A 27,243-nucleotide genomic window follows, 5' to 3' on the forward strand; every position below is an offset into this window, starting at 1 on the left:
AATGTACTGTTTCCATTTCATTGATATAAAAAATAAATAATAATATATTCATTTAAAATTAAAACAAACATACATGTGTTCTTGGGGACAATAGTTAAATGAGTGACTCCAAAATTTAAAAGGATCTTCAAATTTTTCTCATTGTTTTAATCAGAGTTTATGTGTTTTTCTGGTTTTTGGATAGCATGCAGAGCTTTTTTCTCTCTTTATTTTGCTTATAAGCTATCGTTCTTTTAAGCTCATTATTCGTTGTATTTTATTTGTATGTACCTGTGTGGATATATATATATATATATATATATATATATATATATATATATATATATATATATATATCGATCAAATTTTACCTTCCAGCGAGCAGTGTATTGTGACAAGGGGTCATCACACAGTTAATGAATGCAGAAAATGTGGTAGAGCCTAGTCACGTGACGCACACATAACTGCATAAATTAAAAATGGAGGACTACCATTAGACAGCTACACATTGACGAGCTCTCTTAACCGTCTTAGGACTTTCTTGCTTTTCGTATCCCTGTCTCCGGGATTTCCAGTCACAATGTCGGACCCACGAAGTGGCGAGGTATCGGTGGAAGGCCTCAGACTTGAGATCGAACGACTACAACTGGAACTTTCGGAAACCAACCAAGAGAAGGTCCGCGCGGCGGAATATGGGTTAGCCGTCCTTGAAGAAAAACATCAGCTTCAGCAGCATTACGAGGACCTGGAAGTGCAATACGATGCGTTAAAGGCAGAGTTGGAATGTGCCAAAGAGGTAATTTATTATTACATAACTGTGGTTCATCTAGGGTAAATATTTGAATGAATTCTTGCGGATGGGGGGGGGGGGTCTTCTCAAAAGTGTCCGAATGACAGATCTGTCTCCGTTTGCTATATGTTGCGGAGCACTTGACATGCCGAAGGGGTGGGTGTGTTTTTTGACGTTTCGTGTTGTGCTTTATTTCATGCTTCAAAACCCAAAAATACGAGACGGAACAATTTCAGTGGTCATGCTATCCTATTCTCGAATTCATCTTTAGGAAATCACGCTGTAACAGGATCACGTTTCCGCGAGAGTTTGGTATGGAAGTTAATGACAGACTGGGAAATGTGTTAGAGCTACGAAGAATTTGTTCGTTCCGCACAGCATCATGAATTATAGCGTCATTAAACGTAGCTAAAAAGATGGATTTAATATCGCAAACGAAGTTTTTCAAAAATTCGTTAAGTATGTAAAAAAAAAAAGGTCTTGTTAATAAAATTATTTGTGTTTACGTCTCTCTGCTATTTAGTCCTACATGTAAGACATAGCACAGGTTGATTTTGTTTAGGTGCTATGTCTTACTAAGCAAATAACGGCCTTGTATAGTGTGTTCCGATGTCGTTGATATCGGCGGAATGAGTAATCAAAGTTTTAGGAACATCTCACACACTTGGCAGCCTATATAGACATTCTTCCACTAATTTACGTGTAATTGATATACTTACTGTGCTGTCTTTATCCTGGTGGAATGAAAATATGACACTATCAAATGGATGCATTTTCACGTTTCGTTGACATACATCTGAATTTGTTGCAATGCAACGGTAGTCTAGGTATGCTGAAGTAGGTTCCAGTAGGTTCATGTTGGGGATCTGTTTCTTGAATGAAACGAACTGTTGCTTACAGTTCCAATAGGCGAAATATAATTTTATTCGTTTTGTTTAAAAAAATAATATTTCAACTTAACCTGGTTTCGGCATTCTCGGCTTTCATCGCTTTCCAGCAAACTGAAATGTAGGCCAATAAAGCTTGAAAACGGGTCCATTTCTTTTGTGAGAATTTGAATTTATTAGAGAACAGGTATCAGAGTAAGTAAAGTCTGCCTAACACATTATAACTTTACTTTGTAGAAAAGCGTTGTTGTTTTAGTTGTGTGAAATATTCGTGAAAAAGATACTTTCGTAACGATGCTGTTCGAATCAAAACACACTACACAGCGCTGTTAGTTAGGCTGTAAGACCCTGATGCCCAAAACATAAATATCAGCGTCAGGTCTTACATGTAGGACTATCTGCTGTTGTACAACGATGTATGACATAGCACATGTTTTTGATTTAGTGCTATGTCTTACTATCCAAATAACGGCTGTGTATAGCGTGTTCCGATGTTGTTGACCTCAGAATGAGTAATCAAAGTTTCAGGAACATCTCACACACTTGGCAGACTATATCGACACTCTTCCACTAATTTATGTGTAGTTTATATGCTCACTGCCTTTATCCTGGCGGAATGAAAATAAGATTCTAGCAAATGGACGCATTTTCACGTTCCATTGACATACATTTGAATTTGTTCCAATGCGATGGTGGTCGAGGTATGCCAAAGTAGGTTATGTTGGGGATATGTTTTTTGAACGAAATGAACCATTGCTTACAGCTCCATTAGGCATAATATATTTTATTTTATTCATTTCATTAAAGAATAATATTTCAACTTAACCAGATTTTGGCATTCCCTGGTTTCATCGCTTTCCAGCCAACTGAAATTTAGGCCAACGAAACTTGAAAACAGGTCCATTTCTTTTGTGAGAATTTGGATTTATTAGAGAAAGACATGAGAGTAAGTAAAGTCTGACTAAAACATTATGACTTTACTGTGTAGAAAAGCATTGTTATTTTAGTTGTCAATTGTGTTAAATATTCCTGAAAATTTGACTTTTGTAACGATGTTAGTCGACATATAAAAACAGCACCTTTAGTTAGGCTGTAAGACCTTGACGTCCACAACATAAATATCAGCATAGAGGTCTTACATGTAGGACTACTATTGTACTATATACGTAAGACACATCACACAATATTTTTGTTGGGGGGGTGATGGGTCCTTACATCCTAGCTAACGGTGCTGTGTAGCGTGTTTTGATGTTGACTAATAGTGTAACGAAAGGCAAATTTTCAGGAATGTCACACAAAACTGGCAACTATTAATGACACTTTTCTACAAAGTAAAGTTATAATGTTCTTGCCAGACTTTACTTACCCTGATGTCTTTTCTCTAATACAGATTCTCACAAAAGAAATGGACATGTTTTCAGGTTTCATTGGCCTGCATTTCATTTGGCTGCAAAGTGATGAAAGCCAATAATGCCAAAATCGGGTTAAGTTGAAATATTATTCTTTAACAAAATGAATTTTAAAAAAATATATTATGCCTGTTGGAACTGTAAGCAACATTTTGTTTAGTTCAAAAAATGTATCCACCACATGAACCTACATACTTCATACATCAACTACCATTGCATTGCATCAAATTCAAATGTATTATCAAAGTGTATTATCGGACAAACTAATAAAAATTAGAAAATCTATTTAAACGTAAAGTAGTAACCTATAAATATATTATTATATGTAACATCTGACCTCATCATGTTCATTATTTTGAAATACCATGCCTGTCTGGTTAAAGAAGGTGAGAAATGTATTTTGTATTAAAACAAGCGACATTTGCAGCACTTCCAGTATTCAGATATTTAATTCAAAACTGTATTATTGCATTCCCAACACTTATGAATCCGACATGGTATAGTCCAGTTCTTGTTCTGTTTGAATGAATGTTACACTGATGCCTGCTTTGAACTCCTTTTGATTGGTTGATGAATATATAGGGGTACACCAGAAGGGGGTATTATTGAATGTTTGAAATACATGTAGCAGGTTATGAAGTACAACCTGTTGGTTAATATTTCAAATAAATTAAGCTTGTAAAGAAGATAAAACCACTTAAACTATAGATGATTTAGTTCGTATTCCCAGCAAAACTGCATTGATAACATTTGTGATTAATTAATTAAGAATCAAATATGTCATTACTCTACATTAACTCTCACTGCTGACAATAAAATAAAATCTTTTCACCAACTTGTTTGTTATTATTATTATTATTATTATATAAAAATTTCATTTTAAAATGTTTTAGCTCTCTCATGACATGTCATCAAGACTGTTTACTTAACAGTGTAATACACATTGTTAAGACATAATGAAATGTTTATAACAATCCCATGCGTGATAATTCATGGACTAGTAATGTAATTTTTTTTAAAAATCTGGAAGCCTAAATGATGTAATTTCTTTTTTTGCACTTGGGTTATTGGAAAACAAAATAGGACTCACCTTTCAGGCACTATTGAGATAAGCAATACCTGTGAATGTTTTGGTTGCATAGTTCATTTAAACATTTTTGAAACCCCATTATGCAGTTTTATACAGGCGGTAACAATCATGATAAATATAACCAAAATTTTGAATATTTACATTGTCTTATTTTTTTTCTTTCTTGTGCTTGATTAAATTACATATGTTAGAATTTAAACATTCAAAAATTAATACAAATGTCCAAGAATACCCAGAGGTGTCCAGTTTTACCCCATGTTGAGCCTCTATTTTGCATGAACCAGCGTGATCACGTGATGCATGTATGTTCAAAATGGATGCTGCAAAATAGCAGTTAAAGTTATTTGCTAACATTAATTCCATTTGGCAGGACAAACTTAAACAGATAAGTCTTATTACTGCATTCCGTTTAATATTTGTCCGATAATACCCTGACTGACATTTATGTCATTTTATGAGAAAGTAAAATACTGATGTAAACTTTACTGCATGCCACACTTTTACAGAATAGTCCTAAAAGTATATCTTAGACGTGATTATTAACTGCTATGTGTACATGAAGACTTGCTGAAAGTCATTTTCAAGACAGTGTTACATTGTAAGATGCCTCCCCTGATATTTGTGTTTTTGGGTTATTCATCGTGCTGCCTAAATAGTTGTGCTGTGTAGCCTGTTTCAAGGTTGAATAGCAGGGGAATGAAAAGTAAAAGTTTCAGGAATATATCAAACATTTGGCAGTCATATTGCTTTAGTTGGACATTATTTACTCTGTCTTTTTCCTAATAAATTCAAATTAATAATTTTCTAATAAATTTAGATTTAACACTGGCAAATGGACATGTTTTCAAGTTCTGTTGACCTACATTTTAGTTGGCTAGAATGGGATGGAAGCGGGGGTATTCTGAAATCAGTTAAAAGAATGACAAGTATATGAGCGAATGAAATGAAGCCCTCATAACACTCTCTTCAGTATTAGTATATTTTTATTCATTTTGTTAAAGAAATATACTTCAGTGTAATCCGATTAACATCAATGTTTACATCAGACTTTTTTATGCGACCATAACCTGTGGAAGATTCAGTGTGTTTAAGGAGTAATCAGCCTCCCTATTGAGCCATAATGATGCTGTTAAAGATGCCAACAGGTAGGTACTCTGTTGACCCTTGATTCCAAAATTTCAAGAGCCAAAACTGAAATCTTGGGAGTCAATTCTTTTGAAGTCATGAGCCCATAGCTGTGATTCCTCGTTATTGCTGGAAACAAATGGTGTTTAAGATTTCATATCCCATGCTGATTAATAAGAAATACGTGTACAGTATTTTGTAAGAAACGTACAATCTGATTTTTGTGGAAGTGTTTCTCTTACTAACTATGGGTTACTGTGTGTATATTTTGTACATGAAACAGGATTATTTTATACTTTATTATTTTTCAACTTCTCAACATATTTTGTTGTGATCTGCTCAAATCATTTATATTCAAACATATATCCATACAACTATGAAGGTTATGTATTATTCAGGTATTAACCCTTTACCTCATGCAAGCATCTTTGGATGCCTCTACACCATTCGTATGGAAATGCCTTTTGACGCCTCTACTCAATTCGCATGGAAGCGCCTTTTGATGGCGGCTGTAAACATCAGCCATTTTAAGCCGGTTTTTATAGCGCCACCTTCGGGGAAAACCACCTATTAGATATTGCATTCATTTCTGCTAATGACAATTACGTCAGATCACGTAGTCACTGTTTATGCATTGGTCGATATCTGCTATTTAAAGTAACTGGGTCATAATCTACACTTTCCAAAATGGCGGTCGCGGATTTCATTCAGTACTTACGAATTTTTCATGATTAGAATCACAACTATGCACTTGTTATACCATGTTAGGAAAAAAAACTAACGAAATGGACAACTATACAGAATGAAATTTTTCACTGAAATATTTAAATACATGGGAAATTTTTGTTACTTAATAATACTGAAAAAATGTAATAAAAATTCACTATGTATGAAAATATGATTCCAAGAAAACAAATGGGATTCTTGAATGTGATACCACTTGTCATAGATTCATTCTATTTTTATACCAAATATGTAGAGGACCAGTGTAAATTGAAAATAAATGGCACCAGATATCATACAAAAATCAATGTGACTGTTGGATTCTATATGACTGAAAAATGTTAGAGGAGAGAGATTTTGTTAAACTTAGAAACAAGTAGCACTGAACTGTAGTTAAGGGATGAACCATTGCAGGTAGACAATATTACAACAGTCATCATTTCCTGTAGACAATGTTAAAGTGAGTGTTATGCATAAATAATTTATCAATTTTGTGTGTGTGTCCGTACTCTTGTATTAACTACTAATCCCCATGGAATTAGCCATTTGTGACAAAAGTTTTAACTGCAGATCCAGGTAAGGAGCAAAAATAAATGTATGTTAAATAAACAAAATATGTACGTTTTTCATACAGTTTTCTGTAATTATGGCATTTAATTTGTCGATTGGTCTTTTTATGCTCAGATTATGCTTTTAGCCACTTACATTAGTAATAAATTACACTTGTACCTCTCCGGGGTGTTGGCATGTGTGAACCTACAACAAAGCAGTTCAGGTTCACATTTAATACAATAAACGTTTGATTGGGTACCCGGGTAACCAATTGTTAGGATGACGGGTACCCAGTAGAAATTCCCACAATTTTGACATATCTAGATGTTGCCTCCCTTTCATTTCTTTGCAGTATCAAAAATAGACTCTTCCAGAACATGGTGGATTACATGTACATGGACATGTTGTTGTTGTTGTTGTTGTTGTAGGGTTTAACGCCATTTTTCAGCACACGATAGGCTGTACATGGCAGCCAGTATTAATGGTGGAGGAAGAACCTGGGAAAACCCCCAGAAAGAACCACCGACCCACGAGAAGCTACTGGCAAGCTTTCTCATGTAGCCACATTGGCTGAATCTGAGACTGAAACACACGCAGACAGAGGTGAGATGGCAGTGATCTGTAACGGAGAGCGCTTTAGACTACTCAGACACTGGGGGCCCCTTGTACATGGACAAGTTTTATTTATTGAAGGATTGGCATTAAAATCATTCATGCACAAAACAAATTCATTAAGTTCAGCTAAATTTCAAGATGGTGATATGAAAATTCAGTGGGAAACTTGTTGATATCATTTCTAATGCTGTGTGAATTGAACTATAGTGTGTTAACAGTAATTTGCTACTTCAGTTTAAAATTCATTGCAGTTAAGTTGTATGTAAATGGATATTATTGGATCAAACAGAAACTAATAACTTATAATAGTTAATCAGTGCAGCATACAAAACAAGTCTTTAAACTGCATTTTATTGACTTGATCATTGCATGTGTAGATTTACTGAGGCTGTTATGTCATTTTGTTCCTTTTATTCTAAATAAATATTCATTCACAAACTAACAAATTTTCATGATTTCAATAATTAAAACAAAAATTTAAAAATAAGTTTCTTTCTTATTGCATATTAGGCAAAGAAAAAAAAGTGAATTTCCTGTTACTCATTTTAAAATTAAGGTAGGCATATTGTTTTATTTTGTTAAACATTATATATGCATGTATTTAATGTGAGTTGGGGTGGGTGATTTTTTTTGTTTTAAGATGAGGGAGGAAAGTGCAAGGTTCGACAATGAGAAATAGAGCTGATCATCTGACCAGAACACTTTTTTTTGTTTGGCCTTATTAAAAAATAATGGTTTAATCTTGGGTTGCATTTTAAATTTGTTTGATATTTTAAATTTAAATTTGATGCAGTAGTTGTGAAAACAAATGGATGGGAAGTTCTCTTTAAGTATCACTGTAAGTAATGGTTTTCAATATTACCTTGTATGTTATAATTTAATTTTTAACTATACAACTATACTTTTTGTTTTTAAATAACCAGAACAATGTGTATACCAAAATACAATTTCTCTTAGATGTAAACTTAAAGAAAAGTTGAAGTATTAAAAATTATTTTCATAAAAATCAAACCTTTTGCATTGGTGGATCATCTCATAAAGTCTATTCTGTACATATCAATAAACTCTTGCTAGATTTTCGATGAAGAAGAAACAAAATCGTAGCAAGGGACAAAAGTTATGTTCTGATACCAGACTCTGTTGTAATCCATAAAAGATAAGTAACTACCACAAACTCCCTTCCACACCTGACCCTCAACATCAGGCTGCTGTTTCTGTCCTAGAAGGCACTCTGCCATCATTGATGGTTCATTTTCCTCCTTATATGTTTTTCTATTCATTGTTGACCTTTCTGTGTTGTTAGAATTTTGCCTGCCTGTCAGATAGGCAGATGTTGAATTATGTGGGGTCCACTTTAGCCTCTTGACTTACTGCATCAAAATGGAATCATGTTTTTAAAACCTTATGCATGTAATACATATAAACTGTAGTTTATGAAAATTTTTTAGTGAAAAAGCAGGGATAAATTACATTTTTGAAGATTCATTGTTCTGTTTGCTATTTAAGGGATTCAGTGGCAAGGTAAGTAACTCCAGAAGTTGATATTTTGACTCGGAAACAGTTACAGCCAGCAGTTTTCCAAGCTATAATATTCTTCCCACTGCCTCCACTTCCCATCCAGTATGTAATTCGAGGCACATTCCATAATTTTATGTTGTGGTCCAAGAAAAATGACAAATTTTTGGGCACGAGTACGAGGAATTGTGGTTGAAATTAATTATTGTAGATAACACTATCATTTTTTAAACAGATAAACAAACACACACAAGGTGTTAAGTGACCCATCAAATGACAGCCTTCTTGAATTAAATCAACATAGATCAGTACTCCATTACAGAAAATTAAAAACATTTTTTATTCAGAAAGACAGAATAATCTTTTTTCAGGTGTGATTAGTTTTACGAAAAGAATATCTGGTGTTGTGACGTGTTAAATCATAGGCATCTTGATATACTTGGCTGTCAATAGACCATGTGTCCTACTTTATTTCATTATGATTTTGTAATAAATTGCATGTAACTCAGGACTTAGCTTTCACTTACAATTTCAGATACAAACTAGAGCAGCTTTTGGTGGTTTACATTGGCCAATTATGCATGATGTTTAAATTTTTTAATTCCATATTGCTTAACCCCTCAAACTGCCTCACAGTATACCCAAGCTTGATGCCTCGCATTATACCCTAGCTTGATGCCTATTAGCATGCCCATGCTAGATGCCTCACAGTATACCCATGCTTGATGCCTATCAGCATGCCCATGCTAGATGCCTCACAGTATACCCATGCTTGATTCCTCCCAGTAAATGCATACTTGATGCCTCACAGTATACCTATGCTTGATGCCTCAGTATATCCATACTTGATGCCTCACAGTATACCCATACTTGATGCCTCACAGTATACCCATGCTTGATTCCTCAGTAAACTCATACTTCATGCCTCAAAGTAAACTCATACTTTTCATTTGGGGAAAAACCCTGGAAACTTATCTTTAGAAAAGCATGGGAACCATTTATATACAGGGACACTTCAAGAGACTCAGTGGCCTGGATGTGTATTGTGTAATATAGAGAAACACTTCTTATTACTCAGTGGTCTAGAGATGTCTTATGCTTTATAGATGGCTACTTCAAGAGGCTCAGTGGCCTAGAAGTGTCTTGTGTAATCTAGAGGAACACTTCACATTACTCAGTGGCCTAGAGGTGTCTTATGCTATATAGATGGACACCTCATTAGACTTGGTGGCCTAGAAGTGTCTTGTGTAACCTAGAGGGACATTTCATATTACTCAGTGGCCTAGAGGTGTCTTATGCTATATAGATGGGCACTTCATAAGACTCAGTGGCCTAGAAGTGTCTTGTATAATCTAGAGAGACACTTCATATTACTCAGTGGCCTAGAGGTGTCTTGTGTAATGTGAGGGACACTTCATATTACTCAGTGGCCTAGAGGTGTCTTATACTGTATTGATGGATACCATAAGACTCAGTGGCCTAGAGGTGTCTTGTTTATTCTAGAGGGACACTTAATATTACTCAGTGGCCTAGAGGTGTCTTGTTTGACATGGACATACACTGCATATTACTCAGTAGCCTAGGGATGCCGCGTGATATATATATATAAATAGTGGTTGACATTTCAAATCGACATTTGAACATTCATCGAATGGATACCACCCATTGAAGGACTGAGATGTCAATAACAATTAGTACAAATCAGAACATTAGGCAATTGTTTTCAAGAATTTATCTCATCCTCCCCTCCCCTCTAGAGTATTAAATGATCTTTCCCTAATAAAGACTTCAGCAAATGTTTACAGAAATTAAGCAGTGAACACTCGACACTGTTATTAATTTTGACAAGAATTAGCATTGAAAGATGTCAATTTCAGCTTGGAAAGGTGTGTTTTATTGTACAAGTCATCTCACTTGGCTTCATGTAACAGCTCCAATTATGGTCCCACCATTAGCAAAGGAATTTGTATAATTGTTTATAATTAATCTGAACTCGTCTGGTTGCTGAAATGAATAATAATGTTGGAAATTGTCAAATCTTGGATGTTCTGAAATTTCGGTTTCCAACAAATTTAGGAATTTTGTATGTATGTATTGACTACATACGTATCCTATTATTTGATCATTTTTGTAAGGGGAATATTTAAAAACAATTTTTTTAATCATTATAGAATAAATAGTAAATCATATTGATATGATGTGTAAATAACTTAATTGTAATTTTGATCTTATTTCTTATAATTATTTAGATGCAGATATCAAAGTACATGTATGCAGTTTCCCATTTATGGCTGTTTGGGCATTTGGTTGTTGAGCGAAACCAAAAATCTTAACTAATTTCTTTGATTAGTGTTGGGCATTTACTCTGGCTGGGTGGATCAAGTGTGTGATCTAAACACTACACACACATTTGACTTTGTTTAGTGTTGGGTGGTCACTCTGGCTTAGTGGGTCAAGTGTGGGATCTAAACACACACACAGACATTTGACTTCATTTAGTGTTGTGCAGTTACTCTGGCTGGGTGAATCAAGTGTGTGATGTAAACACACCACTCACGCACACACATTTGACCTTGCTTGGCACATGAGGTCTTTTTTACATGCCCACTTGTGGGAAGTTTCCTTTCTTTTTCCTCCATGATGCTACATGTATAATATCTATGATAGTATTGCTTTTCTTACCACTTACAAACTTAATCATTTTCTCTACATGTTGATTTATTGTTGGTCAAAATGTTAGCAAATTTTACTTTTTTGATGCTTGACATGTCAACAGTTTTTTGCAATCATCATAATTAAAATGTAAATTTATTTTAATTCTGAAGATTGCCTAATAAACAAGATGTCAAGCATTGAAAAAGTAAAATTTGGTAATATTAATAAGCATTTTGGTGTTTAATTTATAACTTGGTGAAAAATTCAAAACATAAGCAAAAGCTTCTCTTGCAGGAACATCTTTTTGACTTTGTACCTATGAAGAGGCCATTAACAGAACAAAGCTTGGCAATCTGAGAATAATAAAACTGTTACTGAACATGTACAAAAAATGTTTCTAATTTTGCAACTGATAACATGCATATTAATGATTTTGATACCATATTTTATGAGGAGGGGGGATTTTACTTAAAAGTTAATGGTCTTGAAATGCTTTAGAACGGGTTTGTCTCACTTTTCTGTTCTATGCATAGGAACATTTAACTGCTCAGGTTTACAAGGTGATGCAAAGATACTGCTATATAATTTTTGTACAGTATTTTCATACAGCAAATGGTGGTACAAAGATACAGGTATATAATTGATGTACAGTATTTATAGGTTACTGCATTTGTATGGGAAAATATGAACAAGATTTGGGATGGAATACTGCATGACCTTGGGAGTGTAGTATATCATTCCGACAAAATGCCAACAGTCCTGGGATTTTGCTTGCTTTATTCGAGTTTGTGCATGCACAGAAGCTTAGGGTTTTGAGCCAGGACATTAAATTCCAAAATCAATCTATGTATGCCAATGGTATGAATTTTCTTTTTCCAGGCACTTAGCAAGGAACAGTTGACGTCTCGCAAGCAGAATGAAAGTGGGATCCATCATGAGGAGTCCTTCCTACAAGAAACTGTTTCACGAGAGGAGGTCTACAGGTCTGCAATCCAGGATTTGGAATCGGAACTTAAATATTCAAAGCAAGCACTGGACCGATTCACTGCTGAAAATGAGCGCTTACAAGGGGGCTTTACAGAGCTTCAACAACAAGTGGATGCTCTTGAAGAACAAAGACGGCAGATGAGAAATGAAATAAAAGATTATAAAAATAGAGAGAATCGTAATCTGGTAGACTATGCTGAACTTGAAGATGAAAATTGTTCTCTTCAAAAGCAAGTGTCCCAACTAAAACAAAATCAAATAGAATTTGAGGGAATGAAGCATGAAATCAAAAGATTGCGAGAAGAAGTGGATGATATAAATATGCAGCTAGATGAATCTGTGAATCTCAAAAGGATTGTTGAGAAAAACCTGGAGGAAGCTTTAAATTCACTGCAAGTTGAACGTGAACAAAAACATGCCCTTAAAAAAGAACTTGACCATAGGCTTAATCAAGAATCCATGTTCAACCTTAGCAATCTGGCACAGTTGGGGGGATTAAGTGATGGCCTCAAATTTAATAATCATGATGCAGTTCATGAATCAGATGGAGAAGGTGAGAGTCAGAATCACCCAACGCTAAAGCGTGTTGAGGCGGATTTCAAAAATTTGGAAGTTCGTTCCCCAGCAAAACCAGGGCCTGGAGTTGTTGGTGACATTTTGAGTGAGATTCAGGAGAATGAAGTCAAAAAGTTGGAGCAGCTGTTGGAACAGAGTGATAATGAAAAACTTGAACTTCAGAAGGCACTGGATGATGCCCAACGTCTGATCCAGGACACACAGAGGGATCTAATCGAGCAGAAACAACGTGCAGAGCAGCTAAAGGTACATATAAGTTCTGTTCTGCAGTTGGAAAGCCTTGCCTCTGGTGTTGATCATGACATACTAAGTAGGCAGATAGAGACAGAATCAGATGAGGAGAAAAAGGCGTTGTTAGAATTTAAGAAGAATTTGATGTTAAATGAGAAAAAGTATACCACAGCACTGGAGCAAATCACTCAGTTGCAGTCTGAGATCAGTAAATTGCAAGAGAAGAATCAGCAGGGCAATATGAAGTCTGGTGACCCAGATGTGGTGGAAACTCTTAATCAGTTGAAAAGCCAATGTCAAAAATATGAGGAGGTGATCAAAGACTTGGAAAAAGACTTGAAAGCAATGTCTCGCATTGCTGGAGAATCTCAGGGCAGTTTAAATGTGACCCAGGATGAACTCATCAGGGTCACAGAGGAGCTTGCACAGCTCTATCACTTAGTTTGTGAAGTGACAGGTGAAGCTCCAAATAGAGTTATGCTGCAACATGCCAAGGCAGTTACCCAGTTTTCTCGATCAGACAGTGCTTGTGAAAGTAGTGAAGAGAGACAAGAAAATGAAGGTGGAGAAAAGGAGGACAGGAAACCAAAGAAGGGGAAAAAACAGAAGTCAGAGAAAGATGAGACTGACTTTGTCGATGGTGATAGTAAAGCAGATCCCACCTCATGTACCAAATTGGCTGAAACAGTTTCAGATCAAACAAAATACCTCAAGAGAGCAGTTGAACATTTATTAGAGATATCCAGACAGAGAAATGATGACACCGAGCAGACAGATGTCCAGGAACTTCAGGAACAAATAGTCAAATTAAAAGCAATGCTATCAACAAAACGCGAACAAATTGCTACCTTGCGTAGTGTTCTAAAAGCCAACAAATCCACTGCAGAAGTAGCCTTGGCAAATCTGAAGCAGAAATATGAAAATGAAAAAGTTATTGTCACAGAGACCATGATGAAATTACGTAATGAACTGAAAGCATTGAAAGAAGATGCTGCAACATTTGCATCTTTGAGAGCCATGTTTGCCCAGCGGTGCGATGAATATGTCACTCAGCTCGATGAAATGCAAAGACAATTAGTTGCAGCAGATGAGGAAAAGAAAACACTTAACTCTCTTCTGCGGATGGCAATTCAGCAGAAACTTGTCTTGACACAACGTTTGGAAGATTTAGAGTTTGACAGAGAGCGACGTAACATGAGGCGAGGACCTGGTGGAGGTGGACGCAGTAAAATGGGGTCTTCCAAAGTAAGTCACAACCACAATCCATACGAAGAATCTTATGGTCGCTATGGGGGCGGAAGACATAGTTCCTATACAAACCGCGAGAGGAGAGACTATTAGACTTACTGAGTCCCTCCCATTGGAGACTGATTGGGTAAGTCACCAATTACAACAACATTTGGCCATGTCTCCACTGCTTTCCTCAAATTAACCATACCTCTCTCTCTGAATCACTCTTTCCTGGGTGTGGGTATGAAATTACCATGAAAGATTTCTTGACTATAGTTACTTAATATAATGATGGTATGTGCTGTTGGAAGGGGCACATTTGATCCAGAACAGCTATAGGGAACATTATTTGTAACTTTGATGGTCTCTTGATCTGCATTTGAACAGTTAAACCTTGGCTCAAATCAAACATCACTTTTACAGCTACAATCTTCTATGACATTTGAGCAGTAAAATTTTTGATTGCTTTGATCAGATTTGGTAAAAGAAGAAAACTATTGTTGGATTTATTGCCACATGATATGGAAGGTCTCACAGTAATACAAGAGATCTGACTTGAATGGAATATGTATTTCTTTGTCTGCCCAAAGGCAGCACATATACAATGTCGTGATATGACGTCTATCCTAGAGTTCATTTTTGATACAACATTGCATCATGACCTTTTTTTATATCTTGGATGCAAGAAAGTTGCTTCAATATTGACTGTTGTGCACTTAAAAAAGACCTCAGAAAAAAAAAAGATAATAAGATGATTGTGGTTGATTGACTGAAGAGCACCAGATGGCTTACTGGATAGCAGGCAGAAGCATGGGAAGGAAGATCAGTTTCAGGCTCATTGCCTGACAAAAATGTCTTCCTGACACTGATTAGCTTGGGCACAGGTTGAGATCACCTGGTCAGTGATGAAGGATAAGATGATGTACATAATGAAATTTTCAAAATAACTCATTGCTCAAGCATGAAAAAATTTAAATCCAGGTACAGAAGGCCAAGTCATCCTAAGGCCAAGGACAGAGTTTTCCCGTCTCCCAAATCTGGGGGAAATGGAAAATTTCAAAAGATAAAGAAAATTACCAGATTGTACTTCCTGCACAAGTAGTAGTAAAACTAAAGCAAGATAAATTGGTTTGAAAGTTTCGCTACTTTATATACTCCCTGTCATCATTTTCATGGACATTTACATTTATGGTAATATTTTTTTGTACCTGACTCATAATTAATGCATAAATATATGTTGGTATACCTTTTCACCTGAATGGAGCTGCGCTATGTAATTTCCCACTCCAGAGATTGCTCTAATTTAATCTTCCTTTACAATATTAAGTTTCCATTCATGAAATTAATGCCATCCATCTATATGCTACCAAATGTGTTTTCGATGTTATTAATTTTGTTTCTGCACAAAAACTTGAGCTGTCCAGTATCTATAGTTACGATATAATACCTTGCACCTGGGGTAAGGAAGAGCCCTATCGATTTCAGAGTCTACAAATTGAACACCAGGGACACCGCGACTATAACTTGGTTTCCACACAATAACTTCACTTTTGTGTGACATATTTGAATTAAAACTCTGTGTATGGCTTGGGTAAGCAAGAAAAATATTGATTTTGTTTTCAGTGTAAAGGAACAGATGGCAAGGTGATTGTGAGGGAAAGAATATAAATTGTTTCTGCATTTTTTCTCCTTGAATTTACCTGAGGGAATATGGACCATTGAAACTTGACATTTACATTTCAAGATGAAATCATTGTAATTTATATATTTTCCAGAGATAATGAATAGATAAATAAAATTAGATAATGGTGATGGATCAGAAGAAACATAACTGGCAGTTAACAAATGGTGTAGCATCCTTGAACTGTATCAGCTTATTTGTGTTTTCTTTTGCTTTTGTATCTTTTTATGCAACCCAAGTTCAGTGTTGAAAAAGTTTCGTTTCTGTCGGAAAAGAAACTCCTTGAAACTTTTAAAACTCCTTAAAAAGTTCTTCAAAAGAATTTCCCCAGGGCTGTAATGCAGATTGTGAGCCTGTTTTTTTTTTGGGCTGATATGGTCATTTTGAGATCGCTGTAACTGAAAAAAGATAAATTGTTTCAGCACATGCAGAAATTTCAGATATCAACGATGTACATGTACCTTCAAGAAAGTTTGTGGATGACTTAGATGTTAGGTTAAAAGAAAAAGCTGTTTGATTTTAGGTTCAAAAGAACCAAGGTCAGTGTCCAGGTCACTGATTGAAACAAGATGGTTTGTGCATAATATTAATTCTAGACAGCCTTGACAAAAGTTGGTGGAGGGCATGCATTACAAAGTGGTAGGTTCGGAAGATTTGACTGACTGATTGAATTTTCTTGTTTATATTGTCTGGAGCGGGATAACAAATTATGCTAATGTTGACAGAGTGCACATAGATGTTTTCATAGACAAGGGTTCATTGAGCATGGACATGTATTAAAATAGTCTACTTGTAATCTAGTATGTGTTCAATCATAGGATGTCAAAATCTGTAGATATTAGGGAAGTGAGATGTCAATCCTCAAAAGTGCATTTCCAGTCCTGCAGTACTCGTACAATACACATGTGGAATAAATTGTACCTTCATGCTTATTTAAGTTGAAGGTATTATTAAATATAATTAGAAGAAAAATGTATAGCTTTTCTTTCTTGGGTAAGTGGGTTATATCATCTGTTTGTTCAGATAGACAAAGTTAAATTTTCATTGTCACTGGGAGACCTACAGTGATAATTGATGTATTACCAACAAATTTATTCAGAATGAATCTTAAGTCTAGGGGACACCTGCTAGTCCATGAGAAGTAATCTTGCATTTTGAGATGAACTGTTTGGCAGTTTCTTCAAAGACATTTTAGTGCAAAATAGATTTCTGTTTGATTTGCCTTGAGTTTATTTCTACATGGTTGAGTATGTATACACTTATACAGATTTCTGAAATAAAAATATCACCAAATTAAAAATAATACAAACCCTTATGTCACAATGGTTCAATTAGTCTTTGAAAATAAATTTATTTTAATTTCGTTTAGACCTTTAGAAGAAGATTTATGCAGAAATTCCTGTACATATTGGTTGTTTCGCAAGTTTTCATAGGTCATTTTCTATAAGGCATTGTGGGTAAAACTGGTATAGTGTTATATACTTAATCCCTTTTTTTATCAACGCAAATTTGTCATGATGACAACATAATACCATTCGTACCTGTAATAAGTTGCAGTAAGTCACAATAACATGACTCTTATTGCAATTGAATTTCCTTGCCATAGTCCACTGTCTGTTAAAAGTTTTACTTCTAACTGAAATGAAAATTCATTTGTCGGCCAAAAATAATGCAACACTTGTGTTGTCATGGTATTTGGTTATTGTTTTAATTTGTTGAAGTAGTTATTCAGGAAACTGGGAGAATACATGCACTTGACCTGACCATGTAGAAATAGTCTTTAGACGGGTAAGGATTGGAATTATAAATTTGAATGTTATTATACAGTAACTATACATATATTTTTAACTATTAATCCAATATTGCAGCCACTCTGACATCACACCAGGTAAGATTGGTAAGATTGTCAAAATAGTTTTCAAGTTTTATTTTTTTGCTCTGCAGGTCATAGACCTGAAGAACTTTGGGATGGTTTTTCATGCATCGTCTGACCATATGGTATTTCAATTTTGTTATTGCTGCTCCTCCTTAGGTGGCACTCTACAGTTTTGTATTTTGCATTGGGTAAAAGAAAAAGAATTTTCCTGGGTTTCCTCACTGGTTAAACTGGCTATTTAAAAAAGACTTTGTATATCTTAGGTATTGTTCAAAGAACTTTTAATGCCCATCATTTTGGTGTATGATTGATGGGTGTAATATGGGACTATAGAGTATATAACTTGGCCTTACTCCTGATGTGCTTCTTTAATAAAACTGCTAGCTCCACTTGGTCATTTTCACTTCCTGGACTAAAATGGTAAATTGTATTTTAAAAAAGAGCCGATAACTTTTTAAAAATATTTTATATATTTGGTAATTCATCCATTGCACTTTAAGAAGCTGGTATTGTCTAGTTGGGAACAATTCATTTTCCCAGTTTTAATAGGTGCTAAATATAGTGTACTATAGACTAATCCAGGCTGATTATTTTCAGCAGAAGGGTGCAGTCTTTTACTTAACAGTGTTCTTAGATCATGTACAATTTCCATAAGTACAGTATCCAAAGAAATGTCAGCCACATTACATCAAAGTAGCATAGAGGTATGCCAACATTCCCTCAACTGTGCATGTTTCAAATTCAAACAACTTCACCATACATAACATCACTCTCTCAAAAGTACAATAATAACTGGTGAGTGCCCCCTAAACTACTTGGAGGATTGCTATGAAACTAATATGGCCACTGTAGTAGCCGGCTAGAAAATCTAGTTATTGCTATTACTGGTGCTAATGTATAAATGGTCTTTTTAGCATGGGATTTTCACTAAAAGAATTGTATGGTGTGTTAACAGGTCCTAGAAGAAAATGGTGCCATTCTGACGTCCAGTATAGCTGTTGCATCTATTCCTTCCAATCGAAAGGTCATACCAACATGTCGGTTTTCACAATTAGACTTTTGACAGTACCTAGTGGTACCTAAATAAAAAGGATTCCAATCTTACACATCCAATATGGCTGCCATGACATCTGTATTGCTGCTTCCCCTGAATGAATGGTTGTATTGACACCAAAAGACTTCTGATTATATCTACTTGGTCCTAAATCAAAATCCAATATGTCCACCATATCAGCTAATTTGAAAATCTTCTTGCTGAACAATATCAAGAGATGGCTTCAGTGCTCAGCAGTAAAAAGGGAGAAAAGGTCTAATCTTTAAATTCTGGAAAATCTTTTGCCCGGTAGAGCATCAACCCATTTGAGGGGCTTCTGGCTTATTTTAGGCTTATCATGAGTGTGAATTTAATATTTTTGTGTGGGCTTTGATAATATGAGCTGAACACTGTCCATATTTAAGGCAGCTTTATTAAAATGATAGATGTTGCCCATAGTAAATAAGACTAACAGAACAGTGTTGCTTTTTGTGTTTTTCAATGGGGAAGATTGTTCATGGCTAGTATTCGTCACTATTTATAGTTGAAAAATGTACTGCATGCACATTTGCTGTGAAACAGAGTTTTGAAAGTGCGTAACTGTAGATGATGCTGACTTCTTTTAGTTAAAATTGACTTGTATTCTTAGAGCTCTCTTTAGGATTTTGAAAATGCTACATATAATCAGAAATCAATGTTCAGTACAAAAGATGCAAGTTTTAAATTAAGAGTCAAAGCACTAGATTTCTTTTTTTTTTTAAACCCTAGAAGTAGAGACTTTTTAACTACTCAAAAAGTTTGGTCTTCATTGTTTTGTTTTCTGAACTCAAACTTTTTAGCTTAGTTGGTCATAAGGTGATATGGTGTGGCCTGACATTGTAGGCCACAAGGTCATATGGTCTTCATTGTTTTGTTTTCTGAACTCAAACTTTTTAGCTTAGTTGGTCATAAGGTGATATGGTGTGGTCTGACATTGTAGGCCACAAGGTCATATGGAATGGCCTGACTTAGTTGGAGACAAGGCCTGGCCATATGGTGTGGCCTGGCATAGTAGGCCATAATGTTATTTGGTGTGACCTGGTGTAGGACGCAAGTCCATATGGTGTGGCCAGGCTGAGTTGGCCATAAGTCCATGTGGTGTGGCCTGGCTTATTTGACCATAAAGCCATATTGTATGCCTTGGCTTATTTGACCATAAAGTCTTATTGTATGACATGGCATATTTGACCAGAAAGCCATATTACATGGCCTGGCTTAGTTGGCCATAAATCCATAACTTGTGGCCTGGCATCTATCATGCACTGTCTGTCATTCGTTGTCTAATGTTTGTCATTGCTATAAATACCACTAGGCCAGTTTTAATCAGACATTAGAAAAAAGCCTCGAGGCATGCAGGCCTTTAATATTTCAGCAAATGATGCTCATCAGCCACGAATTGTTGCTGCAAGGCAAATAAATATTTCTGGTTAGCCAACTTTCCTGATTTTTTGTTGCTGACCATAGCACTTTTCCCCCATGGGGTAAAATTTTTTTTTCAAAAAACTACCTACCTCCATTACTTTAAAAATGTAATAGGAAATACACATTTTTTTCCTTACTAAAATCAGAAAAGTATTTAAACTTTAAATAAAAATAGCTCAAAGATTTTGACCAACATTTATAGAAAGCAAGTTGGAATAAAGACCTTTCAGTACTGGACAAATAAGCTGTATGGACCATCACAGGAAGATGAAGATGAAAGATTTGGAAAACCCTTGAAACAGTTGTTTTCATAACATCTGTAATCAACATCATTTAATAAATAACTGCTGCTGCAGTTGGCTTTTAGGCAGACATCATATATGTGGGTGATTTGAGATACACTTTGGTTTCTTGTTTATTACTTGAGATACATTACAGTGAACAATTTCAAAGATACTTCATGCAGTAAATTGGGTTCATGGTAAATTTCAACTCAAAAGATGAAACAGCTTGAAAGCCAGATGAATTTGGTCACCAGTTTCTCCATGCAGGTCACATGAGGTCTATTTCTTAAGTGATGTTTTTTTAGCATCTTCTTTGCATTGTTTCTTGTTTTAAAAAAACAAACAAGATATACTTAATTTTTTCTAATATATATACTGTATTGTTTCTAATAGATATACTGTATTTTTTCTAATTTAGATACCACTCCCAAGTTGTTTTGTTTGAACTTGAAAATTTTCAAGCTGAATAAAAAAAAAAAGGAAATCAAAAAGGAGGGCATACAAATGTAACAGTGTGTTCTGTTCACAACTCTCAACTATTTTATTAGAATTTTGTCCTGGTAATTAATTAGTTTTGTGAAGTACAGATGGTTTTCATATTAAAATGTGGCTACGTTAGGAAAAAGAGAAAGTTAGTGAGAAATGAATATACATCAATTATGTAGTACATTAAGTTGATTTACCAGTAATACTTTTAAAAAATCAGATTTGACAACTGCATGATGTACATTTGGTAAAGGATAATGTTTAATATTCTATGAGTGGCATTATATTTTGAAGAAGCATTGTAACCACTGCTCAGTTTGTTATCATCCTACCTGGCTGTTGTGGCCAAATTAAGCCAGGTTAATGAGAATAATACTTCAATTAATTTTTAAATTTACAAAACCAGAATACATGGCAAGTTCATTTTCATTATTTTGTATTGAACAATACTGAATACCGGTAGGAAAGTGATTTGTTTTTGGGACTGTGATCACCAGATGTTGTAGCATGAATTTGGACCAGTTCTCCTTGCTATTATTTAAATTGATCAACTTGTAAATATGCTTTTTGCGAGGTGATTTGTACACCAAAGGTTAACACCTTGGAGTAATGAATAGTAACCACCTGTATGAAAAACAAATGGATATTAATTTTTATCATTCAGATAAAGCTGAGATAATCATTTGATTGAGTTTTTCACAGAGATAATCATTTGACTGAATAATTCACAAAGATTATCATTTGTCTTAGTTATTCACAGAGATAATCATTTGACTTAGTTATTCACAGAGATAATCATTTGACTTAGTTATTCACATAATCATTTGACTTAGTTATTCACATAGATAATCATTTGACTTAGTTATTCGCATAGATAATATTTGACTGAATAATTCACAAAGATTATCATTTGTCTTAGTTATTCACAGAGATGATCATTTGAGTTATTCAGAGATTGTCATTTGACTGAGTTGTTCAGTAGCTAGAGGAATAAGGTATTACTGTGATGGTGTGGTGACAGGAAATTCTGAAAGCATTGTTTTCTGAACATTTAATTATTTCCTGGATTATGATGCATATAAATTAAGGGGCACTGCTCAATGGGCAGGATCAGCACTGAAATCGAGATGAAATCTATTTTCTTGCCATTAGAAAGCCTGTTGTATACTATGCCATGCTAATCAGCATTTTTCTTTTGATTTGTTTCTGTAGGAGTGTTTCATTATGACTTGTTTAGTAGAATAATTTATCAGTAGTTAGTCATTAGGCAGTCTTCATGCTGTTATAACAATAATGAACTGGAATAACTAGTAAATTTGTATGCTTGTGATTATCACACTTTGGGGAACTGCACAGTAGGGTGATCTTATCTTCTACACATACATGATGCAGTTCTGTTGCCAAAAAGATTCCTCTACCATGTGTACAGGCATGTGAGAGGATCTGACATGCCACATTCATCCATTATATCTGTACAAGTGGCTGTTGGGTCTGTCAGACAGATCAGAATCCATGTACTGTCAGAATAGACTATGGTGTGTTTGTATTAACAAAGTCTGTTTAGGATATCAAGTAGGATGGTTGACTGCTAATGTAGAAAAATATGGGGACATGTATATATACAAATGCCTAAACTGTGATTAGCATTGCATTTTATTTTAAGGGATGAATCAGTTGAGCATAGAAGCAATTTTGTGTAAGTAATACACATGTCTGAGTAATTCTCCGCCTTTCATAGCATATTCAGATTGAAACATGTCATGTTGACTCATTGGCTATGCCCCAGGAATAGACATACATGTATGTGTGTGTGTGTGTAGAGAAAGAGAGAGAGCTAATCCATGACATTTTCAAGAATGTGGCCAAAGTGATGTCGAGAGAACATGTCATGTAGTGACATTATCCTTAGGCTTGGAAGAGCTCAGCTTTTAATAATAATATTAATAACAATAATGATGATTCATTTATAGAATGTAACATTGCAGAGTACTTTGACATCTTCTCTGCAAGCAACCTAATGTACAATAAACATATTGTTTAACACTAGTAAAGCTAGAATAATTATTTCTTATTTGTTATGTACTTCATTTGTTTCTTTTTAAAGCACTCTGAAAATTTGATTGTTTTATATTAAAAGGTTAGTTGTTCCAGACAACCCCAGAAAATATAAAGCTTTCTGTAAACAGTATTAAATAAAGAACTGTATTTTAGGTTTTGGCATCAAGTGATTTCCTGCTTCTACAGATCAAAGTAGACAGCTAGACTGTATTTGGTTTTAAAACATGTCTTATATTGTGTGTCTTCCATCTAGATGTCATTGATTTATTTCCATTTTCTCAACTGACATGAAAATGACAGATAAACTGTGTTAAAGCTGGAGAAGAAATACTTTTTAAATAAATTTACTTTCATTAGAGTTTTAAAAATTTGCTTCTATGTGTAAATTGTTAAAATACCTTTCAGGTGAAAGCACATGCTGAATTACTCCCCTTTTCTTATGATACTAACACTCAGCAATAAATTTAGCTCTACAGTGACTTTTTACCAAGACATGATAACTTTGGACCTATTGGTATTTTCAGCTCATGTTGTTTTTTATCTCCAGCGAGGCTGGTACTGCTGTGGACTGTTTTTTGACTGGTTGTTAATGATACTTAATTTGATTTAAATTTCTTGGCGAAGGAATTTTTGTGAACTATGGGTTTGTTAAGCACGTCTAACTCTTTAATGCATTTAATAAAGGCATCATCCCAAAATGTTTTCTCTTTTGATACTGGATGTTTTAACCCACATAGAAGCCAGTATCATTTTGGCATGTGAAATTTCAACAAGGACCAGTGTTGCACCGAAATCTAGTAAAATTTCAGTTCCCAAAAGAATAATTCAGTCACACATTTTCATGCACAATGCCCTGACCTAACATTTTCTAAGCATTTTGTAACATTTCATTTCTATAACCTGCAAATCTTGGCAGAAAATGCCATGTATCCTCTTTAATGCATGGCATACTCAGGCATTTAACATTGGCAGGTTCCAGGTATCTTTTAAAATCTTTGAAACATTAGCTTTCTTGGTATAAACTTGACTGACAATCCCAGCATTCCTCTGGAGTATCTCCTGGCCAAACTATCCTCCGACTTGAAAATCTTGGGAACACCCAAATCCACTTCATCACTCACTGTCCCCTTACTAAAATCATGAACGGATCTATCATCCATGAACTCAAAGGAAAATATTTTGGAAATGTTGCCCAAAAGTCCATCTTTACCATGATTCTCAGCAGGAACCAGATTGAACAAATATTCTCATTCACTCTATGACTTCATTTATTCCACTTTGGTTTCTTGACATCCCACACCAAAGTCACCTTTCAACAGATTTAAACAATCATACATACTTTTTTGTGGGGAACTTTTCCTGAGGCAGCCTGCCATTTCTTGAAAGGGTCTTTACCTTTTAGGCTTTCCCTGCCATACTGTTTTCTGCAGTTGGAAGAAAACTTGCTTCCTTGTATTTCCTGGAATGGCATTTCCAGCCTTTCAAGAAGCTGGAATGATGTCCTTGGTTATGGCCTCAGAAAACAGTTTAATTTGGAACATGACCAAGATATGCCAGAATATGATTCATCATTCATTGGAAACGATGATTAAATACCATTCACCTAAAGTGAACCAGAACTTTATTTATGGCCAACCTTATTCATGAGTATTAATGATGATATTTAGATATATTATAAACGATCTCAAAATACTTAAGAATTTTTCAGTGCTTGAAAATTGTTTTTACTTGCAGGTATCTTCACAAATGACAAGCTCTCAACAAAAACAAAGACACCAGGCACATTTGCATTGGCTTTTATAAGTATTAGTCACGATGTCATATGGTTAAAACTGGTTTTGTTTTCTATCTAAAACATAGAGGCCATGCTTTCAACAATATAAAACTTCAATGCAACAGGCTTTTGACTTAATATGGGAAAAGAAATGTCAATGCAACAGGCTTTTGGCCTACTATGGGAAAAGAAATGTCAATGCGACAGGCTTTTGGCCTACTATGGGAAAAGAAATGTCAATGTGACAGGCTTTTGGCCTACTATGGGAAAAGAAATGTCAATGTGACAGGCTCTTGGCCCACTGTGCTTAAAGAAGCTTCAATGCAACAGGCTTTTGGTCTGCTATGATTTAAAAAACTTCAATGTGACAGGCTTTTGGCCTACTATGGGAAAAGAAACTTATGCAAAGGGCTTTTGGCCTACTAAGGGAAAAGAATAGTGTTTTGATCTATATTCAGAAGATTATTGATGAAGAAAATGATGCACAAAGCATTAAAATAATTAAATAGTGTTCTGCGTAAAACAAATAGAAACCATTTGCAGTTGGTTACTTGTAAAATATGCATTTAAAACTGGTATCTCTGGTGCTGGGCAGGTCTTGAATTTTTTTATATTTCAAGTTAAGGTGGACCTGGGGGCAATACAAGGCCAGCTTAATTGTGGGCACCTCACGGATGTTGTCAAGGGCTAGCCCAAACTCCTAGGTCAGCTCTGTGTCAACTTAACTTGCCATTGTGAATGTCTTGGGATGGCCATGGGCTAGATAGTGAAAATGGAAAAGGACAGAAGTATTGCTACAATATTTAGGTCATTCCTTGTGAAGTACGCTTAATATAGTGTGAAATGGTTAAAGCACTGCAGGGTCAACTAGTGAGCCGATTCTTTTAATTATAACCAATCAGCAGCTTGGAAGTAAACTGACTTTTTTTATGAAGAAATATTTTCCTGATGAACAAAGTTCTTCATCCTAAGTCACATCTGAAGAGTAGAAAGACAGAAACTGGAAACTGATAAAAGAAAAAACATCTGCATCAATCAGAGCATCAATGTTCAAGGGCAAATTCATGTACATTAGTCAAAACACATGAAACAAACTAAACATAAGAAAGATTCCTTTTTGTAATTGTGTTTTGCATTTTGTGAGTTTAACCTCATTTTTCAGCACTTGATAGGCTATACATGGTGGCCATTATTTTATTTTATGGAAGAACCAGGGAAAACCCTGGTAAGAACCATCAGCCCACGGGAGGCTATTGGCAAGCTTTCTCATGTACTCATTTTTGTGAAGCCAGAACTGTAAACCACCTGGGCAAAGGTGAGGTGCCAGTGATCTGTAAATATTAGCACCTTAGACCACTTCTCTGGCTGGGCCCCCTCATTTTATTATGTAATACATGTGTGCTCAACAAAGAACAAAAAAATCAGACAATATTATCTGAAATATTTAACTGCATTAGGTGTAATCTTTCAATTATTTTTTTTTTGGAAAAAAAACGTGGAACTGGAAATCCCCTCTAATGATAGTTCCTTATCCACAAAAGTCCTTTATACTTCTGGTTAAACTGGATCCTTATTTTTCCCATGAATCCCCTCAGATGTTAGCTTTCATCCATGCATCCAAAGCCTTGTACATTTTATAAAAAATAAAGTCACTATTTTGGAAAAAGTTCACATCTGCACAGTTTAAGTAATTTCTGATGTGTCTCTATTCCTATGCAGTTGGCATTAATGTACTTGGGGGGGGGGGGGTCTAAACAAGTAGGCAGGAGGTCAGTGGGATGGAACCTAATCCTTTGCCCCAAGGAGTTCTAACATTTTAAGCATTTCCAGGGCATACATCAAATTGTAAAGAAAACATAGGCTAGGAAACATTCAGGATGTTCCTTGATCATTTAGTTTTTAGTAGATGGTGACCCTTCCCCCCCCCAAAGTTAATGAAAATACTGAGTTTGAATGACATTAGCAGAATATATCACTGTTCAAAGAAAGAGTATGCAAATGAGATTGTACTTGTTTATCTGCAACCTGTAAAATTAATGGCAATTAAAGTACATCTATGTTTAATTAGAATATTTAAAGTTAACAAATTAAGGATACTATATACCTGTATATTATTGTGTGTCTCTATTATATAATTAGAGTGGATTTGCTAATGGTTAATTTGTTCTTTTAGGATTGCTTCTCTTTTCCTGGGAGTTGCTCAGGACGACAAGGTACAAGCAGTAG

The 27,243-nt window shown here is 35.1% G+C and overlaps 1 protein-coding gene across 7 annotated transcripts; it reads left to right on the plus strand.

Moving 5' to 3' along the window:
- The first annotated feature begins 452 nt into the window (after window positions 1-452).
- On the plus strand, window positions 453-27,243 carry LOC149788542 (protein bicaudal D homolog 2-like). Of its 7 annotated transcripts, XM_089974559.1 has the most exons (4): window positions 453-775; window positions 12,220-14,379; window positions 17,990-18,043; window positions 24,978-25,046. In XM_089974559.1, exons 1-4 carry the CDS (start codon window positions 560-562, stop codon window positions 25,044-25,046), a joined length of 2,499 nt encoding a protein of 832 aa, XP_089830685.1. In that variant the 5' UTR covers window positions 453-559. The 7 variants fall into 7 exon arrangements, with proteins under 7 accessions (XP_089830685.1, XP_089830687.1, XP_089830690.1 ...); XM_089974561.1 differs by lacking the exons at window positions 17,990-18,043; window positions 24,978-25,046 and adding an exon at window positions 27,191-27,243 and having other exon boundaries at window positions 12,220-14,509; XM_089974564.1 differs by lacking the exon at window positions 17,990-18,043.

The sequence above is a fragment of the Sinohyriopsis cumingii genome, chromosome 11, assembly GCF_028554795.1.
Source record: "Sinohyriopsis cumingii isolate HCF-2022 chromosome 11, ASM2855479v2, whole genome shotgun sequence".
Taxonomy (NCBI): domain Eukaryota; kingdom Metazoa; phylum Mollusca; class Bivalvia; order Unionida; family Unionidae; genus Sinohyriopsis; species Sinohyriopsis cumingii.

Excerpts from the sequence above, each read along its gene's own strand:
- LOC149788542 (XM_089974559.1), top strand. The coding sequence starts at position 560 with ATGTCGGACCCACGAAGTGGCGAGGTATCGGTGGAAGGCCTCAGACTT. Across the intron at positions 14,380-17,989 it reads GTAAAATGGGGTCTTCCAAA|GTCATAGACCTGAAGAACTT; the intron begins GTAAGTCACAAC and ends TTTGCTCTGCAG. Across the intron at positions 18,044-24,977 it reads ATGCATCGTCTGACCATATG|GTATCTTCACAAATGACAAG; the intron begins GTATTTCAATTT and ends TTTTACTTGCAG.